Here is a 16853-nt window from a genome sequence, read left to right on the forward strand (position 1 = left end):
AGAGGTTTTGTTCACTTCCTCCTTTCCCTCCTTTTACCTGTGGCAACAGAGCCTGACCTGGAATCCCAGGGCTGTGGGTACACTCACATTAAGGGGTTGAAAACTGCTTCATTCCCCCATCCCTTTCTGTTGTGAATCTTAGGCAAGCAGCAGGAAGGGCTTCTCTGGCTAGTGCCACATGCGATTAGAGTGAGGTGCAGGCCCCCACTTCAGGAAGGAAGCAGGCTTTTCCACCTAGACCCCCAGCTTCACATAATAGTGGAAACAGGTGCTTACCTGTGTCTGAAAGAGTAGCTGATTATGGCTGGCGATACTGATGGTACCCAGAAAAATATGTAAAATGGAACAGTGGCAGCCTCAAAATACTGAGACCAAAGAGGAGGGTTTTGTTTTTGTTTTTATCACTCTAGTACTCTAGCCACTTAGAAAAATAATTTAATTGATTTGTTTTATCAGTAGGGCAAAGTCTTCCAGAAAACCTAGAGATACTTGGAATCTGAGTTCTGGATCCTTGCAGCCAGCCCATACATCACAATGCATGGAGTGTCTGGAGTGGGAATTCCCCACACAGGCACACCTGGCTGCGGAGAGCTTTGCTCCTAGCATTCTAATGGGTAGATGAATGGATAGACGGTGCCAGCTTCCCTGAGAACTTGAATCGAGAAGCCCAGAAAATGGAAGCCAAGCTCCGGAGGACACAATTCGACAGCCAACGAAGAGTTACAAAGGAACGCTGAGGTAGAGGGATGGTTTAAATGTAAAATGTCTCTCATGTGCTGAAGATTGGGTCCCAGCTAGTGGAACTAGTGGAGCTGAATGAAGAAACTTTGAGGTGGTGCATAGCGTGAGGAAGTGGCTGGGCTATAGGAGCCTTGGCTTTGAAGGTTGTACCTGTCCCTAATCCCTGTTTGGCTTTTTGCTTCCTGTTCACCATGAGGTGCACAGTTGTATCCCATAGCCATAATATTTTGACCCAGCACAGTCCCAGAATCCGTAGAGTAAGGACAATACACAGAAACCTATGAAACTGCACTGACATGAATCTTTTCTCATGGTCTGTCACAGAGACACAAAAATAGTCAATACTAGGAGGTAGGGAGAATCACCATAGAGGCAAGTGGAACATGATCTGGACTTGTCTTCTGCAACAAGGATAGTTCAGCTTGAATATGTAACATGAAACACCTGGGGATCTTGCAAAAAAAAAAAAAAAAACAAAAAAAAACGCTAGACTCTGATGCTGTCTGGGATGGAGCCCAGGTTATTTATGTCTAAACAACTCCCAAGTGATACCATGCTGTAGTCTGTGGATACTTTCGAGTAGAAGATGCTGGAGCAGTGCTCCCCAGGAGTAGTACTCCCCAGTAACAGTGGCTTTCAACTTTCCTAACATGGTGACCCTTTAGTACAGTTCCTCATGTTGTGGTAGCCCCCAACCATAAAATTATTCCATTGTTACTTCATAACTGTAATTTTTCTACCATTATAAATTGTAATGTAAATATCTGTGTCTTCCGACAGTCTTAGGTGACCCCTGTGGCATTCAGATCCCCAAAGGGGTCAAGATCTCCAGGTTGACCACCACTGCAGTAGAACTTTCTGTGATATTCTAGATTTGTGCCATCCAAAATCACGGCCTCTCCGGCATGTGGCTGCTGACCACTTGGCATGTGTGGAGCTGAATTTTCAATTTTATTTAAATGTAGTTAGCTTAAATTTAAACAGACTCATGCCCTCATGGTCACTTAGTTGGGAAGGATAGTTCTACAGTGGTTTTAAGCTTGAGTATATGTCAGAATCATCCAGAGATAGCTGAAACCCAGACTGACCAGACACTTTGGGTAACTCTGCTACAGAAGGGGCACCATCCCAGATGCGGTAAGGTTTAGATCAGTTAACTGGCCCCTTGTCTCTTGGCAGAGAGTTTTATTCCATCTCATTGTCAACAGGACTCAGAATCTTCTAGGTTTGCTGATGGGCTACAAAGAGTTGTACTCAGGACACCCTAAAGAAGTCTTATTTACATTTATAATATGCCATTCCCATAGATTACAGGAAGCAACAAAACACACTGGGTAAATATGTGTATCGAGCCATGCTCACTGCACAGCGTTTGCTGGGTGACTTTGGAAAAACTGCTTAGTGGCTCAATTCTATCGCCTTATAGAATGGGACTAATAGTACTTGTCTCACTGTGAGAATTAAGTGCTTTCAAGTGTGACCCGTGGAGACAGAAAGGTGGTTAAGAGCACTGGCTGCTCTTCCAGAGAACGCAGGTTTGGTTCCTGGCACCCATATGGCAGCTCACAACCATCTGCAACTCCAGTCTGGCCTCTTGGGGCAGGGCACCAGGCACACACATGGAGTGCAGACACATATGCGTGCAAACAAAATGTTCAAACCTATAAAATTAAAAGGATAATGATAAAAAAGTGTAAATGTCCCCCTGCACAGTGTAAGGGCTTCAAATGCATGAGCTGTTACCGTCCTTGTAATCCCACCTCATACTTAGCAAATCTCCCTCTTCTGCTATGCATTCTGTTCATCCTGTGAGTACTTTTCAAACAGGCAGCTATTCCTGGGAGGAACATTCTGCCTACACTCATATTTTGCTGAGGGCCCAGGAAACCTCTAAGATTCTAAGAGGGATCTTAGGATATCCAAGGACAGATGGAAAGTAACAAAGGGGCAACACGCCCAGCAGCTCGCTTCATTCTTCATCTTCATGTCCAGTGCACAGTCAGGGCCAGCCCAAGCCAGCCCATCTATCTGCCTAGCATCTCTGTGGATCAATGCACATCCATAAAGTACAAATTTCAAATTTACTGTCCATATCAACTCTACTGCCTAACAAAACACACACACACACACACACACACACACACACACACACACACACACACACACACACCAAAACAAACAAAAAAAACCAACCTCAGAAAACAAGAAACAAAAACAAAATCCCATACCCTCTCCTACCCTCAGCCAACCTGAGACTAACACCCAGCCCCAGGGGAATCATTATTCCCCTTCCTTTGAGATATTTGGGGTCTTGTCATAGTGGTTGACACAGACAACTCCAGAAGAGATACCATCCAAATCTGGTAGCCCCCCCTCAACCCTGTACCTGGCTTAAACTCAACCACTCTAATTCCTTCCTTTACTGCACCCTAAGACCAGCCAAAACTGTCTACTAATTGAGTGCTGTTTTCCAGAGCTTTTAAAGCAAGAGCCATTTTAACAACTTCCGACCAAGTGGGATCTCTGTCTCCATTTATTTAACACATAACAAAGGGGCAGGTGGGGGAGAGCTGGGTTAGTCTGAAGGAACCAAGACACTTGCTCCTTTGGCAAATCCCTTGCTCCGAAAGTGTAGTAACCATGTGAAGTGGATTTTCGCAGCTCTGTGAACACCATTCATTCTGTTACTCTCAGATGTTCTCAAATGTCAAAGTAGGACACCTAAATTCCATCTCCTACTCAATCTGTCACATAAGTGAAGGAACACATGGGAAAGGTGGGACTTGGTGCAACCTGGAAAGTCTTAGTCATCCAGAAAGCTCCGTAGAGGACCCGGAAATGCAGATACCACTTAATAGCAGTCTTCAGACGGAATCCTTCAGTCCACTAGAAGAAGGTGGAGGCAACAGCCCTCCAGCAAAGACTATTTCCCTGAGAAATAACTTACTGCTCGCTGGGAATGTGAGTCATCTTTCTGACAGTCCTGTGAATTGTGAAAAGTCAGAGACAAAACACACACACACACACACACACACACACACACACACACACACACACACACACACACACACTGGGCTGTGCCAGTGGAGAGGAAGAAAGACACAAGCCACTCAAAGTGACAGGTGATTGAAAAGTCACATGGGACTGATATTCCCGCTGATGAGGGCTGTGAGTGTGCATGATGAATGGGAAGGGCTCTGTCCCCTCGAGGGCCATGCCTGCACACGATGAATTGGGGAACAGTAACTGCAAATGATTGTTGTCAGCGATCTTCAGAAGAAAATGTCCCATGTCCCCATGCCCTAACATCCTAGTGCTTCTAGCCTGTACCAGACCTGACTTATTAGAAGCCAAGCAGCATCAGGGGTGGTTGTGCAGGACTGGGGGCAAACTGGTGGGGGTGGGGGTGGGGCAGGAGCATAAAGCAGGAGGATGTGGGGGTAGGGAGAATGCTGGAGAGCTCTGTGTTTTGAGTCAATGAGGTGTCTTCAGTAGAGACACCCATAACCAGGCTGGGACCAGTTGTAATATTTAGGTGCTACTCCAGACATGAAAAGTCAGGCACCACATAGAACACCTAACCATTCTAGAACCTAGAGATGTCTTCTGCTGGTCCCTAAGAGCCTCCTTTCCAAGCTGTGTCAAGTGATGCAAAGTATTAGTGGGCAATGGTGATGCATGCCTGTAATCCTGGGTCTTGGGTGCTTGGTCAGGAAGATGGCAAGATGAGGACTAGCCTGGACTACACAGAGACTCTAAGAAGCAAAACCACATTTACCAACAGCTGTTTTTCTATGGTCTTGCCAAGCTTCTCTAAGGCATAAAGATAGAGCTGTAGTTACACAGTGGGAAAAGGCAAGTCTACCTAGCAACCTGTGGGCAACGTGAGGTTTTGTTTGTTTGTTTGAGACAGGGTTTCTCTGTGTAAGAGCCCTGGCTGTCCTGGAACTCCCTCTGTAGACTAGGCTGGCCTTGAACCCATAGAGATCCACTTTCTTCTGCCTCCTGATTGCTGGAATTAAAGGCATGTACCACCATGCTCAGCTGCCTAGATGCTCTTAGTCAGGTTTCTAGGAGTGGGATTTTTTAACTTTCTCATCAATTTAGACTTAACCAGATATCGCTTTGGAGGGACTTTTACACTGGAAATATTTCTGAAATGTTGACTGTTTAGCAAGAACAGCTGAGTGATGGAGCAGACACCCCATTTAGTGAACTGGGACTCTGCATGGCCCGAGGCTTGGCCTTCTGGATCCACGATGATTATTTATGCCGCCTCTCAAGAACGACCTATAACACCTGGAAGGCGGTATCTCAGTCTCTCTCTCCCCCATGCCTCATCATTTTAAGTATATGGCATTATAAATTTGACCCAATTAATCAAGCCTTTCGTGAAGGAAAAGTACAACAATGACTACATGATGGTTGACTGGCAGATGGCTTGTCTTTGGGAGACTAAAGAGGCCGGAGGTGAGTGCTTTTCGGGACAATTAGGGCTACCTGAGAATGTATATGTCTAGGTGGGAAGGTAGGCCACCCCAGTGGGGGAAGCAAACACTTTTTTGTGGTATTTTAGCACAAATCACAATTAACCTGAGAGATTCAATTTCACCAACATCCTGAGTAGTATTTGGGGTCAGGAGTGCTGATGTACTCCTTTAATTCCAGCACTTAGAAGATAGAGACAGACAGGTGGATCCCAGAGTCTGAGGCCAGTCTGGTCTACAGTTTGAGTTCCAGGACAGCCAGGGCTACACAGAGAGACTCTTCCTCGAAAAACAAACTAGCAGAATAGTATTTGTCACTTTGCTTAATGAGGATTTGTTGACTGAATGGAGGCCTGCATAAACAAACTGTTCTATACAGATTTTCTCTGTTCACCATTCATTTCTCAGTCACTCATCCATCGTGCTCCCAGCTTCCTCTCTATCCAATAGTTATGTATTTATCTAGGTGAGATTCTATACCATGGGCTACAGGGGATTTGATGGTAAATAGAATGTTGCCCCTCTACAGAGTTGCATCTGTAGCTACAAACTGTGTAATAGTGGGAGACTGTAAAAAACTACATAATATCCACATTCCCATTGTTATACCTTGGATACTGTTGCCCTTCGGACAGCTCATGTGCTGGGGTCTTGGTTGCCATGGTGATAGTATTGAGGTGGTGGGACCTTTAAGAGGTGGGGCCTAATGAAAAGTAATTACATTATAGATGTAATGCTGAATGGGTTCCATCTTGTGGGAGTAGCTGAGTTCCTTTAAGAGGGGGTTGACATACAAGTGCCTCTGGCTTCTCCTGTCTCTTGCTTCCTGTCTCATGTGTAAAACCTTCCCCCGGTGCCTCTGAAATATGATGTCCCCCCTCAAGTCCTCATCAGAAGGTAAGCAGATGCTGGCAACATTGTTCTTAGACCTCCAGAACTGTCAGCAACAAATCTCTTTTATTTTTTAACTTAGCCTTGGGTATTATGTTAGAGCAACATAAAATAGACCAAGACATTCCTCTATCTTCATTACCCTGCAGACCTTTGGCAAATCCTTGTTACTGTTCCATTGCAACCCAGCCTGTGTGCTTCCAAAAGGAAATTTCCATTTTCCGATCCAGATGGGTGTAGACTCTTGTCCCTGCCACAGCAGAACGTTGGGCTAGCTTCACCGATAATTTCTTCTGGAATGGTTTTGGCTTGTTTTCTTGGTATTCAACTGAATTAAAGCTTTTCTAACCCTTCCCATTCCCTCTCATATTACTTCACTCTCTCTTTCTTGGAGTAGCAAATGTTCCAAGAGTAAATGTGAGGCAGAGGCCACTTCAATGTTGGAATCTCCTAGATCGCAAGAAATTTCAGCATGTTCAATTATAAACACTTGTTAGAATGTTGTTTGGAGACAATTCTCCATCTATCATCTCTGCTCTGCCCCGATGTCCTCTCGCTGCACGTCAGAATAAAGTAAAACTTCTCTCCTGTGGAAATTTAAATTAGGGGCCCAAAAGAGACTTTGGACATTCATTATCTTTAGAGAGAAACACTAACATTTCTTTAAAATATACAGGTGGTTCTCCTTCCATTTTTTGTTTGTTTGTTTTGTTTTGACAGCGTCTTGTTATCTGGCCCAGGCTGACTCAATAAAATTATCCATCTACTTCAGCATCCTCAGGGTTAGGACTATAGATGTGAACCACCATGTCCAACTTTGGTAGAGTATCCTAGTAGATGGTCTGGAACTTGAAGGGATCCTTTCTTACTGTCACTATGTCTGAATTCTGATTCTGATTTAATTATACTTGGCCATATGGACTTTTGGGTAGAAATCTAAACTGTATCTTTCCATAGTGGTTCTCTCAGTGTCTAATTTGGTAACATTCAGGCCTGGGCCCTTACATCACATGTGACTCTGGATCTGAATGAGCTTCCCAAGACTGTTCCTTCTGCACTAAATCATGATGGTGCATTACACTGTATAGTAGGACACAGGAGTCATGGAATCCTGTGTGTAGCAACTGTACCTGCAGTTCCAGAGTGACAGAAACAAGAAATGTCACCGTCAGTCTCAGTTTGCACACACCAGAGCTTAGAATGATGATCTCAGTGCTACACCTGTGGGAACTAAGAAAGGTGATCACCCTAAAATCACCCCGTGCAACCTGGGGAAGAGAGCCAGTGAGACTGCCATGTGAGATTGCCCGCGTGCTTTCCGGTGCTTGGTTCAGAATGCCAGATTGCCTCCTCAAGCAAATGTTCATACTCTGAAGTAAGGACTTTGAAGGGTGGAGCTCTCCATGAAGGTTTCAGAAGCAACCCAGGAACCACAAGCTCAAAGGACTGTAATCACATTAACTTTTTAGTTAAATGCTCCTGTCTCAGACACAACACCGTTCGTTATTACAGCTCACTGAAGAGGAAATTTAAGGGAGAATCCACCCACTCAAGACACAAGCCTTGGTGCATAGCTCCTTTCCTGGTCCCACATTATCTCATATGTGACATCTAAACACAGTTTTCTTCTACACAAGACTCCTCTTAGTGTGGGGTAGGGTCGATGAGAGGGGTGTGGGCAATAGCTAGTCATTTTAGGGATGATTCCGCCAGCAGAATATACACAAAAACACATCTAATGCAGTACGTCTCTACCCTGATTCCTTTCTTTTTGGTAAGTTTTTTACTCCTGACCTTGATGTAATGTAGACATAGCTGATAGGTGGATGTAAGGGGGCAAAGGCGCATTATACGGCATATTAAAATTGCTGAGTGATAACTGAACCTTCAACCAGGGAGTGGCTTGGTATTGCAAGTACCCCTCCCCACCTCACACACACCTTGGATGCTACGCGGCCATCTGTCTGCGATCCGCTGCCCTGTCTAATGCCAGCAGTCCATATTACCAGAAACAAACTAGGCTAACAGCAGTCCTCCTGCCTCCCAACTCCAGGTCAAGAAAGGCACAAAGGAGACCAACAAATAACACTGAAGTGATACTTTGGATCCAGGAGACCTTGAGGTACCAGAAGAGTTCTGATGGCCCCATCTAACAGATGGGAAAGGTGAGGCACCAAGAGAGTGATTAAATACTTCAGGTACAAGTGAGAGGGTACCAGGAATTTAAAGAGGGAAGGCTCTCCCCTACCAGGGAAGAGTTGATACCCTACCAACAATAGCACAGCTCAACACAGAGGCAATTCTAGCCCTTCAGCCACCACAGGCAAGAGGCCAAGGATCCTACATTGTCCCGGGAGCACTGAACTAAGTCACAGAGAGAATCCTACACACTCCAGGGCTCACCCTCCAGACTGTATTCAAGGCTGGAGCGTTAGGCAAGATTGGCCTGGGCAGGCACTGAAGATAGCTCTGCTTCATAAGGCAATGGCTTCTGTCTGCAGGAGCTGGCCCCAAACAGGGAAGTGGGCATCAGACACTGCCTCCACTGAAATACATCACCATCCATGGAAGCCTCATGGGGTAGAACACTGCTGCCTAAGGAAACCATCACCCCCTGGGAGGTGGGGGATGGAGGGCTTCCATTAAAGCTAAACAGCCTCGCCGATCCAACCCATTCCCTACACCGCTTGGGAGAAAAAAGTGATTATTATCTGTAGATGATTGTCTAACTAGAAAGCCTAGGGACTCAACTGAAAATGTTATGGGAACAGGATAATTTGTTCACGTGTCCAAGTCACAGTTCAGCAATAGCTTTTGTAGTCGTTTGTGCATGAACTAACGTCTTGGAAGACCTGTGCTTTCTTGGGAAACTTAAGTTCTGTGCAACTTGTATTTTCAAAGATAGAGGTGAGTCTGGGAGATAGGCCCTCGGCTGCTGCAACTTAAATCGTCTTGGACGCAGATGTTAGAAAGATGCCCAAGGCAGCTGTGACAGAGAGGCCCACATTGGCCTCTGTGCTCTCTCCTACAGGGACCCTTCCCCTCCCCAGCTACTTCCTATTCCAACCCAAAGACACAAGTGAATGTGGGTAGATTGTGCCATGTCATTTCCAAACGAAGTTAGGTCTATAAAACAATGGCGGCAGATGGAAAAAATACCATGTCTGGCTTCTCAGCGCCTCATGGTTCGTTAGTCTGGAGAGTTCAAGGTGTGGCACCAGGATTGGAGAAGCCTGGAGTTTGGTCAAAGTGACTAAGGGAGGCCACTCCTGGCTACACAGAGCAGCATGGCCTGCATAGGGTGGCTGTCATTTGCGGTCCAAGCTGGCATGTAGCTGGGCCTCTCGCACCATGCGGTCAAAAGAGCGCGTGTTGGTCTCTTCCCGCACCTTTTCCCGCACATGGAAGGAGGCCCGGGCTGTGGAGCGAGCGCTCTCCAGCGCACTTCTCCGTTCTCGAGAGAGCTGCTCGCTGCGCTCCAGCTTGCGCCCAATGGCCTGCAGCAACTCCCGGCGGCGGCAGTCTTCGTCTCTCTCCACCTTCTCCTTGTTGGCACGCTGGGCCCTCTCCTTCTCCAGGCGAGTCTGAACCACGCGCCGGGCCTTCTGCTGCACCGCCTCTTCGGCCACTTGCGCCGCGTGCTGCAGCCGTCGCTCTCCCGCCCGTGCCAGCGCCTCCAAGTGCGCCTGATGCTCCCGCTCTTTGCGCTCGGCCGCTTCCTTCGCCCGCCGACCCTGGAGCTCCTCTCTCCGCGCGCGCTCCCGCAGCTCCCTGGCGCGCTGCTCCTGCAGTTGCTCATAGTTCTCTTGCGCGCGGCCCAAGCTGGCCTCCAGGGAGCTCCGCAGGCCCTCCCGTTCCTCCTGCTGCTGCCGGACTCGGCCTCGAAGCAGCGCCTCGTGGCGCGCCCGCTCGGCCCGACTCAGCTCCCGCTTCTCGCGCTGCAGCTGGCCCTCTTGCCGCTGTCTGGCGCGCGCCGCTCGCTGGGCGCGCTCCCTGCGGACCAGCTCGGCGCGCTCCCGCCCCTCTTGCAGGCCCTCCTCCCTCTGCTTTAGATTCTGCTCCTGCTGCAGCTTGCGCAACCGGTCATCACGCGCGGCGCGTTCAACCCGCTCCCGCCGCAGCAGACCCTGGCGCTCCGCCAGCTCCCGCCGCCGTTCCTCGCTGCGCTCGCACTGCTGCTGCCGCCTCCGCGCGGCCTCGCGCTCCTCCCGACCCCGGCGGCCGCGCCGCTCCTCTACCTGAGCCGCCCAAGCCCGGCGGCCCTGCTCCAGCGCGCGCTGCTTCTCGCGCTCCTCGCGCTCCCGCCGCTGCTCGGCGCGCACGCGCTGTTGCTCCCACTGGCCGTGGGCAGCAGCGCGCTGCTCCAGCAACAGGCGCTCTTCCTGGTGCCGGGCCAGCATGAGGGCGGCGATCTTACGGTCGCGCTCGGGTACCCCGCGCAGGCCTCGTTCGGCGCGCACTTGGCGGACGATGCGCTCCACATGCTGAGCGGTCTGCGGCGAGTGGCTCAGGTCTCCGAGGCTGAAGCTGCGGGCCGTGAGTGGAACCAGAGCAAGGGCCGAAGGGCGGCCTAGTGGGTTAGGTGCAGAGGACGCCGAGCCCGCGGGGCAGCTGTTCCTGGCTGAAGCTCGAGGTGGCCAGCGAAGCTCCCGAAGGCTCTCCCCGCTGTAGGACGACGACGAGGCGCCGGACTCGGAGCTCAGGGCACCGTCCCGCCGGCGGGAGAGCGAGTCCAGCGAGTGGCTCTTCCTACCTGTCCGAGAACCCGCGGGCGGAGGCTGGCTCCTGGCAGGGGGACTGGGAGAAGTCCTGCGAGCAACTCGCGAGGCGGGCGAGGCCGGGAGGCTGCTGCTGCTACTGCAGCTGCTGCTGCTGCCGGCGCTCAGCGCCGAGGCCGAGGCGGAGGCCGGGGCTGCCGCTGGACCCTTCGGCGTGAACAGGCGCCGCTTCTCCTCGCGCATGATGCGCTCGCGCTCAGCGCGGCACTGCTGCAGCTTGGCCAGGCGCTCCGCCTCGTAGGCCTCGTACAGGCCGGTGGCCACGCGCATGGAGCGGCCTGGGGCCTCACGCACCAGGTCGGCCAGGGCCCGAGGCAGCAGCTCCACGGGCTTGACGGCACAGCGGGCGCAGGCCTCCAGCGAGCGGGGGCTGGTCAGGACGTAGCGGCTGCCCTCTGCCTCCGGGCAGGCGAAGTTGAAGAGATCGAGGTGCAGCAGTGGAGACTGCTCTCGACGCCCACCTTCTGCCCCGCTGGGGACCTCGACTTTGCGAGGCGCCGCCGCGGAGGCCGAGGCCGAGGAGGCAGCAGGCTGCTGGGCTCCCTGGGCATCGGGGGGCACGGACGCTGTGGCCTCATCCCCTTCTGAGCCACCGGGCTCCGCTCCCTCTTTCTCCTCTTCTGGTACCGGGTCCACCATAGCTGAGCCTCGTCCTTTGTTGGAGTCCCTGAGATGAAAGGGGGATGGGGAGACATAGAGGATCTGTGAGCTGTTTCTCCCTGCTCAGCCATATTTACCCCTGCCAACTTAATCCGATTTCGGATTAGGCTCAGGGGCCTGATGGAACGTAAATCCTAAAACTGATGCCCCGAAAACTCAGGCTGGGCAGTTGGGGTGGGGGGATGCTGGGCCTCAGACACCAGCCTCAGTCTCCCTCAGTCCTAGAATGCAGGGCCTTTCGGAGACTACACTGGCGTGAGCCCCGCTAGATGCATCCCCTTCCTGCAAAGATTGAGGCGCAAGGCTGCAGCCAGCGAGGGAGGCGCTGGAGGATTCCCGGGAGGATTAGCTATTTGTTTGTAGCTTAGGCGGGCTGCTGGGATGTAGCTTTGCCGGAACACAAAAGGGGGAAAAGCCTCTGCATGCCAAAGTGCATTGCTGCGAGGGCCCCAGTTGCCTAGGAAGAAGTTTATGGTTGATTTCTCTCTGTCAAAAGGCCCCGGGGCTCAGGGCCCCCGGGAGATGGAAGGGCTGACGAGAGTATCCAAAGGCTCCTGTGAACGTAGTGATGGATTCTTTCTCCAGCCTCTCCAGCGGGGCTTGCTGGGAGCTCTGCCTGTCTCTTCCTCCAGCCCCCACCCAGTGTTTGCCCAGGATGCACAAGGCACCTGAATCCTCCCAGATGCACCCGATCTCCAAGGCTGGATGTGCAGTTAAAGGTACCATCAACCCCAGTATGGTGGACTCAGACACCAGTCCCTGATGCCCACCAGTTCCCGCAGCGCGTCTCAGGGGAGTGGGCTCTTAGAGGGCCATAAACCCTGCCGCTCCATACTGGAAGCTGCCAGGTCCCCGAGCGGCTTCACTTACCCCAGGTCCGGGGTCCGGCCCCCACGCCGAGGGCTTTTGTTCACCACTCGCCGCTGTCCCCGGCGCCTCTTCAGTCACTGCGCCGGCGGGGTCGGGTTACTGCCGGCTGCAGCAGCAGCCAGCGTCTCTCCATGGGAGACTACGAACAGGGTGCACACATCCCAGACGCTACCTACCCGGGGGAGGGGGAGTGCGACAAAGTCTCCCTAAAATAACGTGGCTCTGCTCCCTTGCTCACACTGATTCTTAAAAAAGGAAGCTGGGTTCTTCCCTCGCCTCTGCATCCATCCCCACCTCTACCGCCAAGGTACCGCAGGTCTCTCGCTGCTCCTGGCGCCTCCTGGTGGCCACTTCAGCGTATTCATTTGTTTGCTTAGAGGACGACAAAGCAATTAAAAATACAGTAACGACACACATACATGCATACATATGCAATACACCTCTGTAGAGATGTGGACATAGCAATTATCACCAGAAACCTAGACTTTGGGTACTATAGGCGGGTACAATGAAGGAATCACTCAGTATTTTTCTCAAAGGAATCTTAAGCAGACCAACAAGTCAGCAAGTAATTGGGTAGAAATAGGGCACCTGGGCCAAAGAGTGATTTTATTATTTAAGGAAAGCTAAGATGAGAGAACGAATGAGAACAAAGTATGATGACAAAGCATGATGAAGATGCTTGTTAGATGAAGATGAAGTCCTTGTTTGCTAAGATAAATAAATAAAACCCGACAACAAAAACACATGTGGGTTTGAGGCTGCAGAACACAGGTGACCAGCGGATGCTACGTCTGAGTTGCATAATGAAAATAATAATAATAATAATAATAATAATAATAATAATAATAATATAATGAAACTGATCGGCGCCATGTCATAAGTGTTGTTCAATGACACCTTATCCATCCCACCCTCATCCCACCTCTTCCATTGGGAGTGGTAGTGGCCAAAGACACTGCAGACTAGAATCCTCCAAGGAATGGGGAGATGTAACATTAGAGAGTGGGGTGAACTATGATGCTGAAGGATCTGAAGGGCTGGTGGGCAGTGACACACGCCTTTGATCTTAGCACTCGGGAGGCAGAGGCAGGTGGATCTCTGTGAAATCCAGTCCAGCGTGGTCTACAGAGTTCCAGGACAGCCAGGGCTACCCAGAGAAACCAAACAAGCAAAATCCCCAAAACAAAAAAAGTTAACGGGGAGGGGAAAGAAATTTTTGTTTTCTTTTTGAAAGTGAAAGTTTTGAACAAGGAAACACCACAGACAGACTTTTTAGGAATGTAGTTCTAGCAACAACAGGGCAAGGCATAAGAGACTATGGAAGGGGGCACTGCAGTCACCAACCAGGGAGTGTTGGGAGCAGAAAGGGGAGCAAAGCTGGGAAAAGAAGAGCATGGGTTTTGTAAATAAAGTGGAAGGAACAGCACTCAAAGCTTGGCTCTGGCTTGTCAAGGACCAAAGATAGCTGCCTGGAACAGTGTGCATGTGTGCGTGTGTGTGTGTGTGTGTGTGTGGTGCACGCGTGTCCGTGCGTGTGTGTCACACAAAGAGTGGATCTAGAAGGGAAGATTAGCTGGTACGCAATGCCAGTTTTGGGCAATTACCCCTCTCCAGCAGTAGAGCAGGACCGTTCAGCAGGTGGCTGGTTATGTCGTATTAGAGGTCTGGACTGGATCTAGATTGAGGATGTCACCATCTATGTAAGGTCCCTGTGATGGCTAGTTTTCTGTCAACCTGACACAAGCTAGAGTCATTTAAGAAGAGGTAACCTCAACCGAGAAAATGCAGCCCAAGTCTGTTCTGTGGGCAAGACTGTGTTGTGTTTTCTTTTTTTTTTATTTTTTTTTATTTTTTTCTTTTTTTTTCCAGAGCTGGGGACCGAACCCAGGGCCTTGCGCTTGCTAGGCAAGCGCTCTACCGCTGAGCCAAATCCCCTGTGTTGTGTTTTCTTAATTAGCGATTGATGAGGGAGTGCCTGCCCACTGTGGTTGGTTTCCCCTCTGGTCAGGTGATTCTGAGGTGTATAAGAAAGCAGGCTGAGTAAGCCTTTGGGGAGCAAGCCATTAAGCAGCAGCTGCTGTCCATGGCCTCTGCATCTTCTTGCCTTGAGTTCCTGTCCTGACTTCCTTCAGTGATAAAACTGTGATGTAGAACTGTAAGCAGAAATAAAACCTTTCCACCCCAAATTGCTTTTGGTCATGGTATTCCATCACAGCGATAGAAACCCCAACTAGGGCAGTTCTTTAAATGAATATGTGTGAGATCACACAGAGAAGAAAGATGGGTTGATAGCAGCATGTCACTGATAGGATTTCAAAGGAAAAGCAGACCAATAAGAAAGGGAAGGAGAGAGTGTTATAAGAAGGAGCACTGAGAAGAGTGTGCATCAGCTACTAAAGGCTCCAGACGTCCAAGAGGGTTTCTTCTGGAATCAAATATCCAAAGAGATGCACAGTTATCGGCCTGGGTGACACTGGCAAAGCCCCAGCATGTTGTAGTGGGAACAGATGTCAAGGTGCAGTAGTGGTCGAGGAGGTGGGAGGTATCGATGTGACCCTTTGGTGATGATGTTAGGAACTGTAAGGTTTGAACTTTAACCAGCTCACAAGCTAGCAAGTTAACCCCCGTGGTGCAGAGATGCTGAGAGAGGACCTGATACTCCTGGACCAGAAACAAAGGACTTTGTTACTCGTACAGAAAGAACATGGGGTTCACTTTCTTGATCAGAGTTCCATCAGGTAGAGAGCACACATAAGTTGGGCTTATGTTACAGGCGAGGCACTCTAACCTTTTAAAGGGGGCTCTGATGCTTAATTTGTATCCCTCTAGGTGTGTCTCTAAGGTCATTTCTAGGTTTAACTGGGGAGGGAAGACCCAGTCTGAATATGGGAGCGTCATCCCATGGTCTGGGGTCCTGGACTGAATGAAAGAAGGCAGTGAGAGGCAGGGGTGTGTCTCCCTTGTTAAAATACTTACCTGGCATGTACAGTGACTTGATTTCCATCGCCATATAAAGCCCTGCATGGTAGTGCACACCTGTAACCCCAGCACTCAAGAGGTGGAGGCAAAAAGATCAGAACATTCAAGATTGTCCTTAGCTACATAGTGACTTGGAGGCTACATAGTGACTTGGAGGCAAGCCCCTGCTGAATTACAATGACCCTGTTGTCTCAAAAAGAAACAGGAAAAGGGACTATGGGCTAAGCACCAACACCTTTACCCTTTTTGTTCTCTGCTTCCTTACTATGCACACAATGTGACCTGCCACCATGTCTTCATCATGGTGAACCACACCCCTTTTAAGTCAGGAATTCAAAATTAGATATTTCTCCTTAAGTTCTTGTATCAGCTATTTGGCCGTAGCAATTTGAAGAGATACTAGCAGGGGAGCCAAGAGCAGCCATGGTCTTGTTGTGTCCTAAGGGAGGCATTGTTTGTTATCCTGACTGCCAAAGTCCTCCCTCTGACCTGGAGGGAGCCACTGTCTATTGTTCAAGGATGTTTGCTCAACAAACATCCGTTCAATAAAGGCCACAAAGGGAGAAGAGCAGGTGGTCACCGGCTGGTAAGAGGGAGGGCTGGGATTTGGACCAGGCTCTCCTCAATGCCATGAGTTGTACTTCCTCCCACTGTAAACTCTGTATCTGGAGAGACAGATTTGTGGAGTGGTGGGTGGGGTGGGCAAATCAACGTATTCATACCCGGGTTCTCCTCTTTACAGAGAATCCCCTTATGTTATCTTGCAGAACTAGAAAGACAATATGCAAAGTATAAAAGCAAACATTTTCAGTGAGCAGTGGTGAATGTGATTTATTTTGATAAACTATTTAGATATGGTCAAACCAATAGGAAGACTGCACTCTCATGCGCACGCGCACACAGACACACACGGACACACAGACACACAGACACACAGACACACACACACACACACACACACACACACACACACACACACACCAAATTAGCCTTAAATTTACTGAGAATTACCTAGAACTCCCGATCCTCCTGATTCTGTCTTCCAAGTGCTGGGATTAGACAGAGGTAAAGGGCTGATGTTTATCACAAGGAGATTCCCCACCTCCCAAAGATCGGGTGGTTACACCCCATTTCATTGTGACACAGGGTACAGAAAGCAACACCCACCTGTCCACAGTGGAAAAGCTGTATTATTTCAGGCAGTTTAAAAAAATCCTTTTGAGGGGTTGGGGATTTAGCTCAGTGGTAGAGCACTTGCCTAGGAAGCGCAAGGCCCTGGGTTCGGTCCCCAGCTCCGAAAAAAAAGAACCCAAAAAAAAAAAAAAAAAAAAATCCTTTTGATTTAAGTTATGTATGTGAATAGATGGTGTGTGTGTGTGTGTGTGTGTGTGTGTGTGTGTGTGTGTGTGCCTGCAGAGATCAGAAGAGGGCATTAGACCCCCTG

General features: G+C 49.7%; 1 protein-coding gene across 1 annotated transcript; it reads right to left on the bottom strand.

Moving 5' to 3' along the window:
- Positions 1 to 6166: 6166 nt before the first annotated feature.
- On the bottom strand, positions 6167 to 13076 carry Ccdc177 (coiled-coil domain containing 177). Its single transcript, XM_032908042.1, has 2 exons — positions 12428 to 13076; positions 6167 to 11564 (listed from the first exon to the last, which is right to left on the bottom strand). The coding sequence occupies exon 2, from the start codon at positions 11534 to 11536 to the stop codon at positions 9428 to 9430; it is 2109 nt and encodes a 702-aa protein (XP_032763933.1). The 5' UTR covers positions 11537 to 11564; positions 12428 to 13076; the 3' UTR covers positions 6167 to 9427.
- Positions 13077 to 16853: the final 3777 nt, after the last annotated feature.

Source organism: Rattus rattus, chromosome 7, assembly GCF_011064425.1.
Source record: "Rattus rattus isolate New Zealand chromosome 7, Rrattus_CSIRO_v1, whole genome shotgun sequence".
NCBI lineage: Eukaryota > Metazoa > Chordata > Mammalia > Rodentia > Muridae > Rattus > Rattus rattus.

Coding starts and splice junctions, on each gene's coding strand:
- Ccdc177 (XM_032908042.1), bottom strand. CDS start 11,536: ATGGTGGACCCGGTACCAGAAGAGGAGAAAGAGGGAGCGGAGCCCGGT.